This window comes from Brachyhypopomus gauderio, chromosome 14 (genome assembly GCF_052324685.1).
Source record: "Brachyhypopomus gauderio isolate BG-103 chromosome 14, BGAUD_0.2, whole genome shotgun sequence".
Taxonomy (NCBI): Eukaryota; Metazoa; Chordata; class Actinopteri; order Gymnotiformes; family Hypopomidae; genus Brachyhypopomus; species Brachyhypopomus gauderio.
In genome coordinates this window covers 10,907,682-10,925,871 of record NC_135224.1, presented here as the reverse complement: position 1 = coordinate 10,925,871, position 18,190 = coordinate 10,907,682, and the positions used below count along the sequence as shown (strand labels likewise).

The 18,190-nt window shown below is 41.7% G+C and overlaps 2 protein-coding genes and 1 non-coding gene across 3 annotated transcripts; all 3 read left to right on the top strand.

Moving 5' to 3' along the window:
* The first annotated feature begins 5,102 nt into the window (after window positions 1-5,102).
* Window positions 5,103-8,462, top strand: plin2 (perilipin 2). Its single transcript, XM_076973255.1, has 8 exons — window positions 5,103-5,322; window positions 5,432-5,464; window positions 5,563-5,758; window positions 5,846-5,928; window positions 6,142-6,415; window positions 6,908-7,068; window positions 7,546-7,677; window positions 7,779-8,462. The coding sequence occupies exons 2-8, from the start codon at window positions 5,438-5,440 to the stop codon at window positions 8,184-8,186; spliced, it is 1,281 nt and encodes a 426-aa protein (XP_076829370.1). The 5' UTR covers window positions 5,103-5,322; window positions 5,432-5,437; the 3' UTR covers window positions 8,187-8,462.
* A 929-nt stretch (window positions 8,463-9,391) lies between these two features.
* haus6 (HAUS augmin-like complex, subunit 6) lies at window positions 9,392-18,182 on the top strand. Its single transcript, XM_076973186.1, has 16 exons — window positions 9,392-9,849; window positions 10,840-10,935; window positions 11,031-11,109; window positions 11,246-11,378; window positions 11,481-11,625; window positions 11,797-11,859; window positions 12,180-12,234; window positions 12,577-12,750; window positions 14,644-14,837; window positions 15,241-15,370; window positions 15,723-15,825; window positions 15,947-16,022; window positions 16,102-16,249; window positions 16,480-16,566; window positions 16,839-16,968; window positions 17,207-18,182. Exons 1-16 carry the CDS (start codon window positions 9,725-9,727, stop codon window positions 17,839-17,841), a joined length of 2,373 nt encoding a protein of 790 aa, XP_076829301.1. The 5' UTR covers window positions 9,392-9,724; the 3' UTR covers window positions 17,842-18,182.
* LOC143475820 (small Cajal body-specific RNA 8) lies at window positions 16,636-16,766 on the top strand. Its single transcript, XR_013121132.1, has one exon.
* Window positions 18,183-18,190: the final 8 nt, after the last annotated feature.

Below are 18,190 nucleotides of genomic sequence, written 5' to 3'. Positions count from 1 at the left end.
GATTAAAGTTACTTATCCAAGTAACTGTGCGTTACTATTTATTTGCCCTAGTAAAAATATATATTTCTGCTTTCTTCTTGGCTCAGTTCTACTTTTGCGTCTGACCGTAGCGCTCGTCTCCGCACGCTGCGCGCGACCCTGTGAAAGCGCGAGCGCGTTTTACAAGTCATTTTTTGCAGTGTTGTCCGTAACGATATGTGATAGTATAAAGAAATACCCCTCAATAACAGGGGAAGGAACATTTACCTGAAGAATTTTAACGTTGCATTGTGTTCCACGTTTGAAATGTGCTGGAATTTTGATTAACGTAGCCTACTTGAAAATGCTTTAAATTGTAATGGTATTTCATTTCACAACAAATAGCTGTCTGACTGAACAGAGCGCTTGTATTACGTTACCAAATAAATGTACAAATAATACCGCGCAGCTACACAAACGTAATGTCAGGAGATACTGTAGCGACTACTACTCCTCACGGTGAATTCCCTAACGGACACTTGGCCACTCAAGGTGTCTTAGCCCTTTAAGTGACACTTGGGGGCCGGAGCCTGCGCGCGCCAGGGGTGCGTTATCAATAAAGTTTTCCTCCTCGGGATTTTTGGATTAAGCAGTTTCTGCCTTGGTTACCGAACCTGCTTCAATACATTGTTACTGTTAAAAATGCACTTCCAATAAAGTGAGTATTGGAAAAAAATATTTTGCTGCTGAATGTAACTACTAAAGTAACGTGTAATCTAACGTAGTTACTTTTAAAATCAAGTAATCAGTAACGTAACTAAGTTACTTTTAAAAGGAGTAATCAGTAATCGGATTACTTTTTCAAGGTAACTAAGCCATCACTGCTAAAACCCAACATGTTTACTCATTTCACAGCACCGATAAAATGGAGAATCCTGCTGTTTGTAAGAAAGTTAACCAGTTAACTGCTATTTCTATATCCTCTGCTTCATGTTTAAAAGTGATTTTTTTTTCCTGTTTTGTCCTTGAAAAGTTTCCATCATGTTTGGCCAGGGACGGTGAGGGTAACAGCATCTATAAGACAGTCAGAGTGCGCTGATTCACAGACGAGCCCAAACCAGTTTGTGACTTTTGCTGTCTGCACTGCACATTGCTAATAGGACATCACATTAGAATGACCAGGATCATCGATCGTGACTTCTCCACGACACCCTCACTCCCACAGAGGGAACAAACAGAACCTACAATAAATTCATGTTGCAGTGGAAAATTTGCTAAATCCTTTTTATTCATATATGAGTTAATGGGGGAAAAAATAATGAGTTGATGTCAGCTGGACATCAGCTGGACAGTCTAGTGTTCCCTTCTGTCTTTGGCAGCACGTTCACAGCACGTTCAGTTCTGGGAGGAGGTCCCTCCTTCTTTCACCATCTCTTAAGCATCATCATCTCCAGAGATGCTCGGTATAGCCTATATCCTGCTGCTCTAGTGCAGATGTACTCAGAACCTGGTGCAGTGATCCAGGTCCTCCCGCATGGGTTCAGTACTTGCTATAATCTGCACAGGTTCAGACATGCAGATACTGGGTCGCTCTATTAAACTGGCCTTGCGCCGAGACCTGGATGTGCTGATCTGACAGGAACCTGATGGCTTGGCCGTCTCTTGAACATGGGCGACCACATTCCAACGGCTTGTAATCCTCTTTCATGACGGACTTTACCTGGAACGGCTCCTTATCCTTCTGCCAGATGTGGATGGGCAACTGAACGCGCTGTTGTGCCACCGGCATGTGTGGTGGTGGTGAAGGCAACGGCACCCTCTAGAGGGCTGTAACGCTCCTCCTTGTTAGGCTGTTTTGATGGCAGGGGCCATGGCTTGTACTTGTCATGGAACTCTGTGGTTTCCTGGAAGGGTGTTGAGTTCCTCTCCCAAGCATATTTCATTTTGACAGGTTTAGGCACCTCTGTAAAAAGGCCCTTGTAATCTGCTGTGTATGTGGAGACTCTGCTGAAAGGGCTTCTGGGAATGATGTACCTATCCTCTCTGTGCTGCATGGGGTGAGTGGTGTAATGGAGTTTGTAGTTGGTAATCCCAGAAGGCAGAGGCTCCTTTGCCTGTGGGTTCAGCTTGAGATTCTCTGTTCGTTGTGGAATTCTTCAGGCAATAGTCATCTGTGAGCGGCTTTCCGTTTACAAATGTTTCTAGACTTGTGTGTGTGTGTGAGGTTATTGGTTGCTCGGAAAGGTTGCCGTCTCTCACTACAGCAGGGCTTACATTCCTCTGTAATCAAGAGAGACAACAGTGGTGGTTCTATCGAACCTTTATGAATTATTTTTTACCCCAAACAAGAAATGTAACGCATGCCTTTTTAGTTCAAGACATTCAAGAGATTTAGAAGGTTCACAGTGGTTGGTGCAGTTGTTGTGTAGAGAAATTAATAAAGTGTATCTTAAAATCTTCCACAACTTTAAACACTATCTCACCTTTACCTTTGCACAGTAACTTTGCAGCCATCTTGGTAGTGGAGGAATAGGACTCCTTAGCTTTGCTCACGGTGTGCTTCTGCACACCATAGTCTTTGTAGTCCTCTGTGTATGTGCTAGTCAACAACATGGTACCATCAGGGGGGATGTAGACCTTTGCTTTTTTGGGAGACCTTCTAGTCATTTCATGCTGCACATAGTCCGATCTGAAAAACACCACCCACTCCTGCCTAACATGGATATAATTGTTTTAGATGTTCAGGTTCAGGTCTAAACCTGGGTGGATAATGCACATTTAAAAATCTAGATCTCCTGCCCCCGCCTCCACCCTCTTTAGAGCCTACCTGAATGTGGTCATGTTTGACATTGTGCCATCCGGGGTCTGCCATGCATCGTGTGGTCTAATAGAAGCATAGACGGTGGGGTGAGCAATGTAGTTGTCTTGGTATTCAGTAAGCAGGAAACAAGGTGCCTCATTTTCCTTTGCATTTTGCAGACATGGGCAGTGGTGTTTCCTTGTGGAGAGTCCGGACCGACAAGAACAGAAGAGAAAAGCCCGCACCATCTGCTACGTATAATATTACGGGCATTTAAACGCTCTTACCGCAGTGTAAACATTTGTACTGTTCATAACTGCAAGTGCTTAGCAGTGACGAGGGGCATCATTCGGTGTGAATAATTGAACAGAGAGCTTGTGTGATTGTGCAGCTGAAGCTGGTAACTAGAAGTTCTCACGTGTGGTACTTTGAAGATGTGGGGGGAGTATGAGGTGGGACTCTATTGAAACTCGTCGGCTCGATAGCTTTAATTAAGAACTCTGAGGCTTAAAAGCCAAAATTAGGTAACCAAAAAAGCATGCTAGATGTTATATTGCATTCTTTTATTTGTATTCTACACGTAGTGTAGCTCTACATAGTCGCTAAAGCTGCTTCAGTTGAAGACGATTTGCGAAAACTAATCTAGGCTCCGTAAAAGTGGCCAGCTTAACGTTTTACTTACCCACACATGCATATTTGACAAAAGAGTGTTAGTTGTCGACAGGGGTGGCGAGTGTAAAATGGACACAAATTAAATATTATGTCGCGATCGACCGGTCGCCAGTGGTTAAAGTTACCATTTCCAGTGGGGTGGCACTAGAGGTGGCACAGGCTCTGTTGGGGGGGGCATTGGCCCCCCGGCCCCCCCTTTGGCTCCGCCACTGTCTATGAAAGGTCCCTCTCATGTGTACCACAAGATGTCAGTATGTTATCTTGCGCATTAAGGTTAGTTCCAGATCCACACCGACATTTAAGCCCCTGTTCACAGACCCCTACACAGCAAATCCGCTTTGCATGCACTAAATAATGTACGTTTAATTCACTCAGATAGTTTTTAATTCAGAAGGCACAGCTAATTGTACTTTATTCACTATTTTTTAAATTGATTAATATTAAGTGATAAAACAATCCATACTTTACATAACGCAACTAGAAGTGAATGAACATTGCTCAGTTATCACTCATATAGCCTATTACATCATGCTACAAAACGTTATGACATGAAATGCTGTCAGAATGCACTGTGCTCTACTCTTCCTCATTTTAGTGACGAATTGATTTAATGGCCCAATAAAAATGTGGCTAGATCACTGTCTAGGGTCTAAAGGTGATGATGAAGTGCAATACCACAGGGGGTGCAGTACCTTTACTCTCATGACTGAGCCTTGTAGTCTTTGAGTAAGACCCAAATAGTTCCACAACTAATCACAGCACAGGAAAGTTCCACAAGGTCAGCTGCATGGAGTGTCTGTGCACTTGGATTTACCTAGTAATATTATTCCTTAACCATGAATGTTAAACGTCTCTGGGACAGGCCTGACTACTATTGAAACATGTAGGCATACTACTTTCTACAAAATGGGAGAATCGATCCCTTATCAGTGGTTTTACGGGTGCCTTGATCTGAGAGAGCATTTATACCCCAAGATCCACCACCAAGAATCTCGCAACTATGTGTTTCACAATGTGGTTACAGATTAATTCACAGACGTTACTGCATACTTTTTTATTAGACTAACTAAACCTAAGTGAACTTTACTGGTTTAAAGATAATATTATATATTAAGTAATTAAGTAAAAGTGACTTTCCTCAAATTAATAAAGCTAATATTTATTTTTAAATCAGATTCTAGGTAACATCATTTGTTCTGACGCAAATGTAACAGCAAAAGTATCTGAAAGTATTCTATTAAAACCAAATAAAAGTATTTCAATACAGGAAGCAAACGTAATTACCAAAGTAAGGTTCAGATAGATTTACTTATAGAAAAGTAAATTAACTCCATTACTTTCCTTGTAGGCTAATTGTTTACAACAAACCAACAGACAAACTTGTATGTGGAACTGTCGTGTGAACTTTTACCTAGATCTAATTATGTCAGTCAGGAAGACAAACGACATGGTTATGAATCATACACGTTTCAGAAATTTGCAACACCCTTGTCAAAATAGTGGTCGAAAAAGGTACACATAGTTCTAAATAAAACCAAAAAAAATGGTTTCTATAAATTACTTGAAATGCGCGGGTCAGTATCGTACGATCTACGCGCAGTATTGACCGCCGTTAACCTTTTTCTCTCTTGTAAAATCGTGTGTCACGTCACGTGCCTCTTCCGCGCTTAACCTCACGTCATACGATCAGTACAACTTGGTTTGTAAAAAAATCGTTGACGTGATCTTGACCTTTGTACCACTTCTTGGTCAGAAGTGAGTGTTCAGTGACTCGCGGTTGTTGAGCGGGTATATAAAAGCAGGCTCTTGCAGTGTGCGGCAATCATAAAGCTGGGAGGATATCTACTAGTAACTAGAGGTTTGAGAACAGCAAAATATACCGAGAACAATAGGTGAGTTTAACGCTCCACACGTAACTTCTCTTTATTGTTATTGAGTTTCGGATTGTTTCAGAACGCAATAGGTTGTCGCCTAACAATGTATAAACTAATCTTTTTACAGTAAAAGATGGCTCCGATGGAGATAACAAACCAGGTACTTACACAATCCTTTTATATTTCTTAGTTAACGGCGAATTTCACAAAAGTGATTGTGTTAAGTGCGTATGGATGGTAATTTTTAATCATGTTTAGAATGTGGTGACTCGGATGGTCAGCCTCCCCCTGGTCAGTTCCACCTATGATATGGTGTCAAGCGTGTACTGCAACACCAAGGACAACCACCCATTCATCAAGTCCGTGTGTGAGGCCGCCGAGATGGGTGTGAAAACGATCACTTCGGCTGCATTCACCAGTGCCTTACCAATCATTAGCAAGCTGGAACCCCAAAGTAAGAATTGTTGTGTAACTGGGATTAAAATACCGATCAGGTTAACACAAAACGAAGCATTCTGAATTTGTCGTCTCTATATTTTAGTCTCCCTAGCTAATGACCTTGCTTGTAAGGGTCTGGACAAGGTGGAGAAAACTCTACCGATTCTTCACCAGCCCTCTGGACAGGTGAGCCATCAATAATGGATCATGCCTAACAGAAATTAACATTGTCAGTTATTCTGCTGTCTGTCATGCTCTCCTTTTCCTAAACCTAATTTAAACAGTTATCTTCTTTGGTAGTGCTGGTTCATAAAAAAATTAACTTAAAAAAATATACGGCATATACTTTTTTGTTTTAATTCCTTGTATTGTTTTGTTTGTTGTTTGTAATTCCTCTAGCTCATTGCCAACGCTAAAGAAGCTGTGAGTGGTGCCAAAGACACCGTGACCGGGGCCAAGGAGACTGTGTCTCATGCTCTGAACGGAGTGGTGGGCAAGACCAGGGGAGTGGTGCAGGAGGGCGTTGATAAGACCAAGATGGTGGTCAGCGGTGGAGTCCACACTGTGATGGACAGCAAGGTGGCCAGGCTGGTGAACAGTGGTATGGACAACGCGCTGAGCACGTCCGAGAGCCTGGTGGAGAACTATCTGCCTGGCGCTGAAGAAGGTCAAGGTGAGGGTGGTAGTCAGGGAGCTTATTGGTTTTCGCTGGTCATTGTCAACATTCATACCAATCTAATTGGTTTTCATTTGCCAAATAAAATGAAAAGTAAATAACATTGTGTTTAAAACACCCATTGTATTTTTGTTGTGTTTAGGTGTAATTTCAAGATCTTAAAGTAAATTCCATGGTCTTATTTGGAAGATGGTGTGCCTTAAGTTACCTGTGGACAAATTATACAAGTTTTTTTTTTCATGTTTCGCTTGGCCCTGAGTGCTTAGTTTTTCCTGATTTCTAGGAAAACAGTTCTAAAGCCAGTTCATTTGGCAGTCATCTGATAAGTCTCATATAAAACAGACCCTTAAACACAAATATAAACAGTTGCTTCTGGGGGGGTTCTGTATAATCCTTTGTTTAGATCACTACAACAGAAATTCCCAGACCTCTGAATGGGTTTTGCTTAGTCTTAGTCTTATTTCCTGTTTCTTCTCTATTCTCTCACAGAGACTGGGGAAAATGTAGAGGAGCCCAGTTACTATGTGCGTCTTGGCTCTCTGTCAACCAAACTGCGAAGGAGGGCTTACCAGACAGCCATCGCCAAAGTTTATGATGCCAAGAAACAGAGTCAAGAGGTCATCTCCCAGCTTAACCACACTGTGGATCTGGTAGGTATTCTTGGAAGCCAGGTGACACTGTATGATCGATATACACTGATGTTGGAAGGGGTTCTGGTACTGTTTTGTAAAGTAGGATTCTGTGCCTTTCTTTATTTGGCTTTTCTTCAGAATAATACTAAATAACATGGGTAAATTAAGCATCACAAGAAATAAATATGAAGCTCAAAGCTTCTTCATATACAGCTCTTAGAATACAGATTCATGATCTATGATTCATGCCACATTGTTCAGTATAGTTCAGAGTCCCAAATCTACTGACTGTTGTCAGCATTGTATTGTGCAATCTCTGAAAAGACATTGGCGCTTACTGTGCTTTGCAATTTTCTTTATTACAACTGCACATTTGGTACAAGATAATCTGGTTTAGTGTTGGCATATCTTAATAAGTGTGGCAGAATAAAGTCACTTTTATGTGACATTTGGAGAATTCGGCCATTGAATAATTGATCTCATTTGATTCCTCAGATTGAACGCACAAGAAAGAACATTGATGGTGCCAACCAGAAGATGTATGAGAAGTTGAATACACTGATGGATTGGAGGTCTAGATCTCCGAGTGACATGGAGAGCAACATTAACAATGACCATGAGATTGAGGTATAGACATTTTCCCTCCTCTCACATGCATAATAAAACTCCTGTGCCACACTAAAACATAAAAAGTTCTTGACCTCATTTCTGCTCCTTCTGGTCTCTAGCTAATTGAGTCACGTACCTTGACCATCGCTCACAACCTGACCCAGCAGCTACAGACTACATGTTTGGCATTGGTTTCCAGCCTCCAGGGACTCCCACACAACGTCCACAATCGGGTGCTCTCCGTTGGCCACCTGGCCAGTGAAGTCTACGCTGGCTTCAGCAAGGCTGCATCTCTGAGTGATCTGTCAGACAAGGCCCTCTCCAACACTCGCGGTCAACTGAACCAGATGAGGGATTCCATTGATGGCGTTATGGACTATTTAGTCAACAACACTCCACTCAATTGGCTGGTAGGTCCATTTTTCCCCCGCCCGGAGCCATCTGCAAGTTCTAGCAGGTCCCAGTCCAGTGACATGAGGAGTGGACAGCCTGAACTGGAGATGCAGCTACTGGATGAAGGGCATTAATTCACTAACAGAGGCATTCACAGTGTTTTCTGATTTTAGCCCAAGTCTGTTATCTTGTTTGGATGCTCCCAAGCAACACATCTTGCTAATGTTTATCTTGTTTCTATTGTATCGTTAACAATTTTCAGTTTACGCTCTGTTATCAATGTGCTCCTAAGTATACATCAGAAGAGCAAGCAAGTACATGTGATTGGGGAATTTATTTTTTTGTCACAGCCCTAAAGTATTTGATTTGTGTAATGTATTACATTTCTAATAAACAATTATTAGAAAACAGGTTGACCCATGTTTTGGTTTCCAAAAAGAAGATGCATTTATTAGACTTGCTTAGGACAGGTAACAAATGTCTTCAGAGCCTATGTGGCCTGATACTATTACTCACTTCTGTTTAGCTATTCATAATAAGTATAAAATAAAAATGTTTGGTTATTGAGTAAATGAACATGAGTTATGAGTATAGATGTGGGAGTATGCTTCTGTAAAGCATCTACACACAGTGAGGCAGTCTGGCCAGTGGTTACATTTCCAGTGGTTACATTTCCAGTGGTTACTTTTCCAGTGTGTACATGATCATCCAACTGTGGTACACAGAGGTGGAACCTATAAGGAACGGTTAAAGCATTGTTAAAACAGCTGCACGGTATATGGTGACTGTGTTTATGTTGGAGACATAAACAACAAAGTTAAGATCCTGTGTTACATTTGGACAAGCAAATAATAGCAAATCAACCAGATATAAACAATATATGGTGAAGACAGCAATATATGGTGGCAATCCAATGTGATGAGACCACTTAAAGGAAAGCATATCAGAAGTTCAAGGAATACCAGGGACTGAAGCAGGAATTGGAGTAAACGGGGAAAGTCAACACCAAGGTTGGTACAGTTGTGATGGGGCAATAATCAACATTCCCTGTTGCATGTGGGCTCCATGCACAGCACTGGATTAAAGGTTTTTTTAAAGTACTTTATTAAAATTGAAAGTGAAAGGTAAATATATAAGCATTCAAAAACCCATAACTATATCAACAAACACTGCATTATCAAAACAAACGTTAATACAAAGCACTGTACTACACTTTAGGGTACGATATAAGCGCTCCCGGTTTCGACTGAAGAATCATCTGAGTTTTGTTTACTCTTGGAGCAACACAATGACACCGGATGTAGTTTCAATCAGTTTCCGGTGTCACTGCGTTGTCTCAAACAATTTGGCGGTTCATAGGAAGTGCTCGATGAGCCAAAGTTGTCTGGCTGTCTAACAGTTACAGGGGCTTTGATGTTCGGCCTCGTTTTACTAACTACGTTGTTAATGTTGATCAGTAAATGTTCTTATACATCGCAGGTTTTTATTCGAGATCGTTTCGGTCACTAATGTGTAGCAATGAGTTGTCGATGTTTGATGACTGGCGTTATTTAATGCGCTAGCTTAGCATAGCTTAGCTTAACTTGATTGAGGCGTGATAGTTATTTCTATGGCATGATTATCTAGGGAGGTATGTCAGATAGGTGTTTATATATTCATTTATTCGGAAAGCATGATGTCTGACCACCAAGAAGCAAACGGCAAATACTTATGGTGGTGTCTTCAGAGCCTTGAATTCTGTGTGGATGGCCCTACTACCACGGAAACAACAACTATTAAGCGTCTCAATTTGGGAATGTAAGTAGTTGCCTATCTTACCTATTTTCATAGCTAGGTACAATTGATCTCTTTGATTTCTGGTCATCAGTAACTGTTTTGTGTCGTTCTTTGTGTCGTTTACTCCTCTGCTTATGACTATATGACTGCTTTAGGGATCAAATTTAGACGAACCGTTAGCTGTAAATGAGCTCGTTTACCCTAACTAGCTCTTGTATTTCACATTGTTCTGCAATACATGTGTGAAGTAGATCCCTTTTTCTAATCCTGGTTTAAATGGATTAAAATGCAAGCACTAAAGGTCAACACCAGTACACCAGCAAAAAAAAAACAGCTCACACTGGTGATGTCTGTGTATTATTGACTTCAGAATGTCCTCGTTCAGAGGATAAACATAACATTGCTTTATTTACTGATTTTAAGGTGCCAAGCCATTGTCTTGGTACAGTGGGTCATGGACAAAATGTGCTTTATCTGTGCTTCATTTTTACATTGAAGAAAAACCATAATTTGAAGGAGCATGTACATCAGTGGCAGTCATGGCCTGGCGGTTAGGGAACTGGTCTTGTGGCCGGAGGGTCGTGGGTTCGATTCCCAGACAGGCCATGACTGAGGTGCCCTTGAGCAAGGCACCTAACCCCAACTGCTCCCCGGGCGCCGGGCTAGGGCTGCCCACCGCTCTGGGCATGTGTAATCCACAGCCCCCTAGTAATCACTAGTGTGTGTGTGTGTGTGTGTGTTCTGACTGCACAGATGGGTTAAAAGCGGAGGACAAATTTCGATTGGGGTGTAAAAATCACAATTGACAAAAATATGGCACATTTTACATCATAAGGTCCAGTGTCATAGTGCCAATTCATGTTTGAAGAGATGGAACACCTATGCTGTCCAAACACTTTTGAAATGCACTGGACATATAAACTGCTATATATATACTACCCGTATACCCGTAGTCGTTGGGCATGTTTGCATTCATTATAATGATCATAACCTGATTTTTGTATTTCGCAGGAACATGTTTGATAAGCCAAATAAGGAAGCCTTCTACATTGTCATCCATTTCTTGTTTAAGAAGTTGAACCCTTCCCGTGTGCAGGATGTCTTCAGGTATGTTGCAGTTAGAATGACCAAACCAAACACTAAGCTTTTGGCCAACATATATGCAGATATTGAGGTATTCTGTCAATATTACTGTTTTGTAGACACTGCTGGCCAGTTTTGGATCGCAAGGCTGATGCAGTATTTCGGAAGGGGGCTCTTGAATGGCTTCAGGAAATAGCGGTATGCTATTGTTAACTAAGCCTCTTTTTAAACTGAATGCATCAGTACAAATTGCAGTTTCTTTTGCAAGAATGGCAAAACTTTCTATTGTGCTTGTTCTGGTAAATCTGTTATGTACTTGCATTTGTGTACTTAGAGTGAGGAAGGAAGCCCTTTCCCCAAGGTGGCTGCATCACATTTACTCTCACCTACTGGACCAAGATTCATCAACGTGATGCTTCATTTAACCAAACACGTCATGAGCAAATTGATGAAGAGTTTTACTACAGGTGCAGCGACTGAAATGACATGTAATCCAAATGTTTGACATAATGCATGTGAAGAGAGTTCTTCCGACAAACATGAACATTTGTGCTGTGTTGAACGTTCAGGTGGCACGTGGGTTCCAGAGGCTGCAGCTGTTCCGGCACGTTCTGAGGAGATGGAGATGAAGCGCTTTCAGACCGTGAAGAGACACTTCCAGAGAGCGTCTGTGGAGCAGGACAGTCTCATTCAGGACTATCAGAAGAGAGCAAGGTTAGTTATACATGCATGAAGGCCACAGACACATAGGCCTACAATTTTCTTTGTTTTGTTTATGTAATTTGTGTTTTTTATTAATGATAAAAAACACAATTTATTTGACTTATTGACTTTATTTGACTTAGCTAATTATTTGACTTATCAGTATATATTTACCTGTTTTAGATGTTTGGAAAAGTCTTTGAAGGATCTTAAGGCTGAAGATATCAAATACGACGATTTGCTCAAGTAAGTCAAAACTCATCTTAAGTTTCAAAAAACTAGTTTGACCTAGTTGGAAAGCAAGTAGTTCAGTGTTGTTTCACCTGCCAATACTCATTACTGTGTACACATACTGGTTTGCCTGCTTGACTTTGCTGGGGGTTTTTTTTTATGTCATGCCCATAAATGTTTGTACAAATGTACATTTTGGCTCTGCACTCTATTACATTCTTTTTGACTGGCAGATTATAACCTTAATTATACTTGTATATTTCAAAATTGTAATAATTGGACTCAGTTGTATACTTGTAAATGTATAACATTTAAAATATTGGTAATTCCTGTAGAAAATGTGAAAATAAAATGGACATGGAAGGAGACCTTTTGGCAAAGATTCATAAGGTTGGTTTTACAAAAGACATTTCATTCAATTTATTCAATATCATCAGACTATAGCCTGCAAATTTGAGTTCTGTTTATACAAATGAGAGGTGAGTGGGTTTCCTGGTAGAAAATACTGCATTAATTTTATTCCCAGTTTAGCACTGTAATAGTCATGTCATGACCTTATTTGCTATTTTTGAGTCAACATCAAAATGAGTATAATTCACAAAGTGATATTTTGCTAGTTATTTTACTAGTTGTGCCTCCTTTTTAAACTTATACAACATTTTATAGAGTTTACTATTATTTCTTCATTGAGGAATCAACCTCTCCCATCTTTAATGGCTTCCTCGATCTTAGGTCCGAAGCTTATGGGCTGAGATTGACGAAGCCTTGTCCAGTCTGGAGGGAGAACGGAGTGTGTTGGGTAGTGTGATTGAAGGCAGGGTGGACCAGTATGTACTAGACGGGAAGGACATCAGTGTGAATATACCCGCAATTCTGCTGGAGAGAATAGAAAGGCTGTCCCAACAGGTAAGTCTCGTCATATCCAGCCATTACTGTCAGGGCAAATTCAAAATGACTAAAGTAAACAATGTTTCAGGAGACACAGGAATTGAAGCACTTGGCTTGCACCGCTGATGAAGGACCTCTGTACAAAACATCCTTTTTCTTTAGAAAATTACATTTCATTACAGTTTTGAATAACTACTTCTCTTACTACAGCACCCTGCGATTACAAGCCTGGAATCATTTGGAGAGTGTTTGAGCAGGAGTGTGTGCTAACCATCAATCCTCTCGTGCTAGTTATTATTTTAGTGACTGTTGAGAAATTGGCATGTTTACAGAAATGTGCACAGCTAGAGTGGTTGCCGACTACAGTAGCACAGGTATCCTAGTGGTCATTTCTCACTCTTGATGAGCAAGTCTTTGACTAGTCTGTAGGAGAAGTTCTTAAAAAGGGATTAGGGATGCATCATCCTGGAGAATGAAGTATATATACATACACAAACATACACACGCATGCACTATATTGCCAAAAGTATTTGCTCACCTTCCTTGACTCACATATGAGCTTAAGTGACATACCATTGCTAATCCATAGGGTTCAATATGACATTTGTCTATCCTTTGCAGCTAGAACAGCTTCAAATCTCCTGGGAAGGCTGTCCAAAAGATTTAGGAGTGTGTATATGGGGATTTTTGACCATTCTTCCAGAAGCGCGTTTCTGACGTCACATACTGATGTTGGACGAGAACATTGGACTTGGCACAGTGCAGTCAGACAAGTACCGTTCTCCTTGGCAACCACCAAACCCAGACTCATCCATCAGATTGCCAGATGGAGAAGTGCGATTTGTCACTCCAGAGAACGCGCCTCCACTGCTCTGGAGTCCAGTGGCGGCATGTTTTACTCCACTGCATCAGACGCTTTGCATTGCACTTGGTGATGTATGGTTTGGATGCAGCTGCTCAACCATGAAGCTCTCTGCGCACTGTTCTTGAGCTAATCTGAAGACCACATGAAGTTTGGATGTCTGTAGTGTTTGACGCTGCAGAAAGTTGGTGACCTCTTCGTACTATGCACATCAGCAACATCCACTGACCCCGCTCCATCAGTTTACGTGGCCTGCCATGTAGTGGCTGAGTTGCTGTCATTCCCAAACACTTCCATTTTCTTATAATACAGCTGCCAGTGTATTTAGGAGCGAGGAAATTTCTCGACTGGATTTGTTGCACATGTGGCATCTCATCACAGTTCCATGCTGGAATTCACTGAACTCCTGAGAGCAACTCACTCTTTCACAAATCTTTGTATGCCTAAGTGCTTAATTTTATACATCTGTGGCCATGGAAGTGATTGGAACATCTGATTCTGATAATTTGTATGGGTGAGTGAATACTTTTGGCGATATAGTGCATCTCTGGATTGTCATAGGGTGAGAAATGAGTGTCCCGCCTTCCTTCCAGCAAAAGAGACTACGTATTTTCTGACACGGTGTTTTTTTTTTTCTGCAAATCTTCAAGCACAAACCACATGAGCCCTCTCATTTAAGCCAACTGATAGTCATCGTATGCACTGCCAAACTACCAGTGCTAGTGTGCATTATGCTAGCACCCCCGATAATCACATGATCAGATAGCGATGTTATAAGAGCCAAAAACTCCAGCTTGGTTGCTGGTTTGATAATCCTGGAAAGGGATTGTATAATTTAGCCCTTAAAATCAATCTAGGTTGCCTTGTGATCAAACAGTATGATATTCCATCACCTAGAATGCTGTAGTGCATCTCCGTCACAAGGGCTACTGGTATGAATGGAAACAGACCACCTAGCTAAGTCCACCCTCACGGTCTGTTAACACACCAGAGTTTGACTGGTGATGATTCAGCGCATTGGTGATTTCTCTTTCTTTTGTTATCTCTAGACCAGCATAGGGAGGGTGTATGAGGGAGGCCAGCCTGTCCTCATGCGGTTGCTAGAGCTTCTCAACGTGGGATTGAGTGTCCTGAACGACGAGCGGGCCAAGGTTTCAGGCCACGCTTCACAGCTCCGCCACCAGCCTCTCCAGGGACAAGCCGTGCTCATGAGGCGCTCAAAGGAGACACTGAAAACCACGAGGTATCTATTCAAGAGGGCTGTAGGATGGGTTTTGTGTTGAGGGGGCGTAGTGTCTTACTGTAGCCAACTCCTTTGCTAAAAACCAACAGAATGCATGGTACTGGTTTCGATAGGGGAAAGGGGAATTGGAGCAAGATGTACTGATGAAGTTTATTAGTTGAACTTTAATGACCTCCTTATTGCATTCAGGTGAGGGTAGTTTATAATCTTTCGACCACACCCAAAAGGAAGAAGCTGTTGGTTTTTCCCCCCAACATAAAGCCATGAGAAGGTATAGTGGGGGAATCGAAAGCAGCTGTGAAGTAGCTACAAAAAAAAAGCCTTTTTATTTCCTGTTGTGCATTGCATGTAATTCTCTTTAGGAGACTGTGTGAACAAATTTCTTCCTTTATGGTTTTATTAGATGTAAACTGGTCAAGGAGGACATACCATGCATCAAGAACTCCATTAAGAGCCTGGAGGTGGACTGGGAGCGGAAATGGTGTGAATGTTTGAGTCACACTCCCTTGGTCTCCTTCCTTAATGAGGATCCAGTAAGTGCAAGAGGGCCCAGAGTTTATATGAACCTGAATGTCTAATGACGGGGGCAGGAAGTGGAGGCTAGAACTGGAATAAAAGCAATTTATGGTGCCCTTTCTGTTCTTGGTTAGTTTCAAGTTACTACCGACTGCTATGGATAAATTAATTATTCTAGTCGGGGAGGTAGCCAAAGCCATGGGGTGAAAAGCTGTTGGCTTCAATTTCTATTTATCCCCACAAAAGGGAAGTGCAAAATGAAATATATTAATTGGTAAGCTTGTTTTGGTGCATGTTTAACTGTAAATATTTTCTGTTTGCTAAAAGCGGACATGTTTAAGAAACTTATGCATGATTTAAACCTCACAGGTTTTGGACTTCCTTTCTCCAATGGCTCCTTTATCCTTTGAACCAGCCTCTGAAGCTAGCTTCAAGGCTTGTGTCTTCTCCCAGTACCCTGCCAAGCTGCCTGGTAAATTATACATTTGTTTTAGTCCCGTTTCTAATGTCTGGTGGCTCCTTACTGCTTTAGTTTTTACATTTTTTTCAGTCTTCCATAATTTTAAGGCATAAATACCTTTGTCTGCCTCCAGAGCTGAGAGAACAGACCCGTAAAGAAAAGCACTGCTTGACGCAGAATGAAGTCAAAACCAACGTCGCTTTCTCAAGGTGCCAAGGTCTTACTTCAAAATATAATTATTACTTTTTAAAACTGGTTTCTCATAAAAATTAAAATTTGCATCAACAGTTCTCTTCCAGCTATGGACAGTCCTAAAGACTTGCTTTTTACTGGCTACACTGCCTCACCAAGGCTCGTCTCTCCTGGTGTGCAACCTGAAAACCCTTTTGGCCTTGCTGAGGTTCCAGCAGTTACTCCTGCACCTAGCCCTGCTCAGGTAGCGTTTTTTCTTCTAATACACTGAACAATTGCTTGTATAGGAAATGCTGGAATAGCTTATGGGTGGGTGGCTGTGTGTTTAAGAATGGCTCAGACTAGTGTGAGCTTTGCTTTGCCAGCCTTTGTACTGTACTGAATTTATTTAATTTTTTGTAGAACTAGAGGCTGCAGAGAGAGATTGCAACAGAGAAACCTTGAAATGTATATATTTTTTGCTCGTGTTTTCAGTCTAGCAGGAGGAGACGCTGCCCTCCACAAATCAAGACTCCAAAAGCTGAGATTCTGGAATTGGAATATGACAATCTAGCAAGCCAGGCATGTATAGTCCATCCGCTCATGCTAACAAAATGCCTTTTTGATGTGAACATTAAGAGACCTTTGTGATGGGAGACAGATACTTGGGCAGTTCCGAACCATGTGCTGCTCACCACTAGCTCTCCCTAGATCATACCTGCTTTTTGATGACCGGTGTGAATTGAGGCAAATCACCACGGACAGATACGGAGCAGACAATCCTTGGATGCCTGTGTTTTGAGCCACTCTTGCTGAGCTTGGCCGTAATGTTCATTTTGTCTCTTGGCTCATAGTTTGCTGAAGCTGTCACCATGAGTCCAGGGGATGGTAGGAAGAGCGGCATGGACCTGGAGCAATTGCTCAATACGTTATCGGACCCCTTCGCAACCAAGAAACAGTTGCCTCGTACACCAGAAAGCTTGAGTAAGGTTTCCAGCCACTGTTTAAGGCTTTTGTTGGTGTGTAGGGGGTTTTTTCCCCCTAAAATTTAGTTCCTCTTAATTGGTTTGAACATGCAATATCCTTCAATGAGACATTGTTTAGGTGAAACTAACACTTCTCTGTCTAGTATTTAGTTGTTTGAATAACTACATTCTGACTGATGGCAGTAGCAACCTGAGTCATGTTTTATCAAGCTTTTATCAACCTTTTTACTTTTCAGTTATGGATGTCAGAACTTCATGGAGAAAAGCTGTGGAGGAAGGGAAGGCTGAGAAGCATGTGATATTTCATGATGGCCCCCCTCATCTCATAAAGCCCATATCTGAGGCCAGTGAAAGCCCTGAACCATTTTCTCAGTCTCGTTCTGTGAGAGTAGAACCTCTACCCTGTGGTGCCCCTCTGTCCCGGGAGGGGGCCTCCCCACACTCCACTGTCAGCTGGGACTCCTCACAGCTGGAGCCTTTCAGTCAGACTTCCAGCAATATCCTTCACTTCAGTGTCGCTGATGAGACCTTCCCAGATGAGGAGAATGACTGCTCCTTCGTGTACAGTGGATCCCCTCTGGGTCATCAGGAGGAGATGGAAGAACTTCCTTCAATTGTCTCCCATTCTCCTGAAGCAGAAACTGCCCACCAAAAGGCTCAAATACAATTAGCTACATTGGGCGAGTCCCCCTTGATGGGGGGATGCAGAGAGACAAAGTCTGACTTCTTGCCAGCAGCACTGAGAATGAGCCCAGGGTGTAGTGGTGAGAAGGTTTTTTCTCTGGACTTGGACCAGTTCGAGAGCTTCTCACCTCCAAGAGAGCTCACTCTGCCCAATCTAGTGACATTTTCACCCATGGATGAACTTTAGCTAATTGTGTACCAAGATGCAGGACCTGTTCTGAGGTCAAATGCAATTTCTTACTTTGTACATGTTTGAACTGCTTCAGAGGATTCTTGGAGAAAGCAATAACCTTTCTTTTGTGCTCGTCAACTCGACTGACTGTGTCCATTCTAAAACCTGCCTAGTTAACCATCAGTCTTAAGTTCTTAGCAATACTAAGATTTGTACTAACTATTATTTGTTATATAAATGAAATGTCCAACAAATTACTGTAGAGATCTGAGCAGTAATGTAAAAAAAATGGCTAAAAATGTAGCTATCAACTTGAGAAGTTTGTCAATTGTAATAAAGTAATTTTGTGCATCTTTCATTTGTG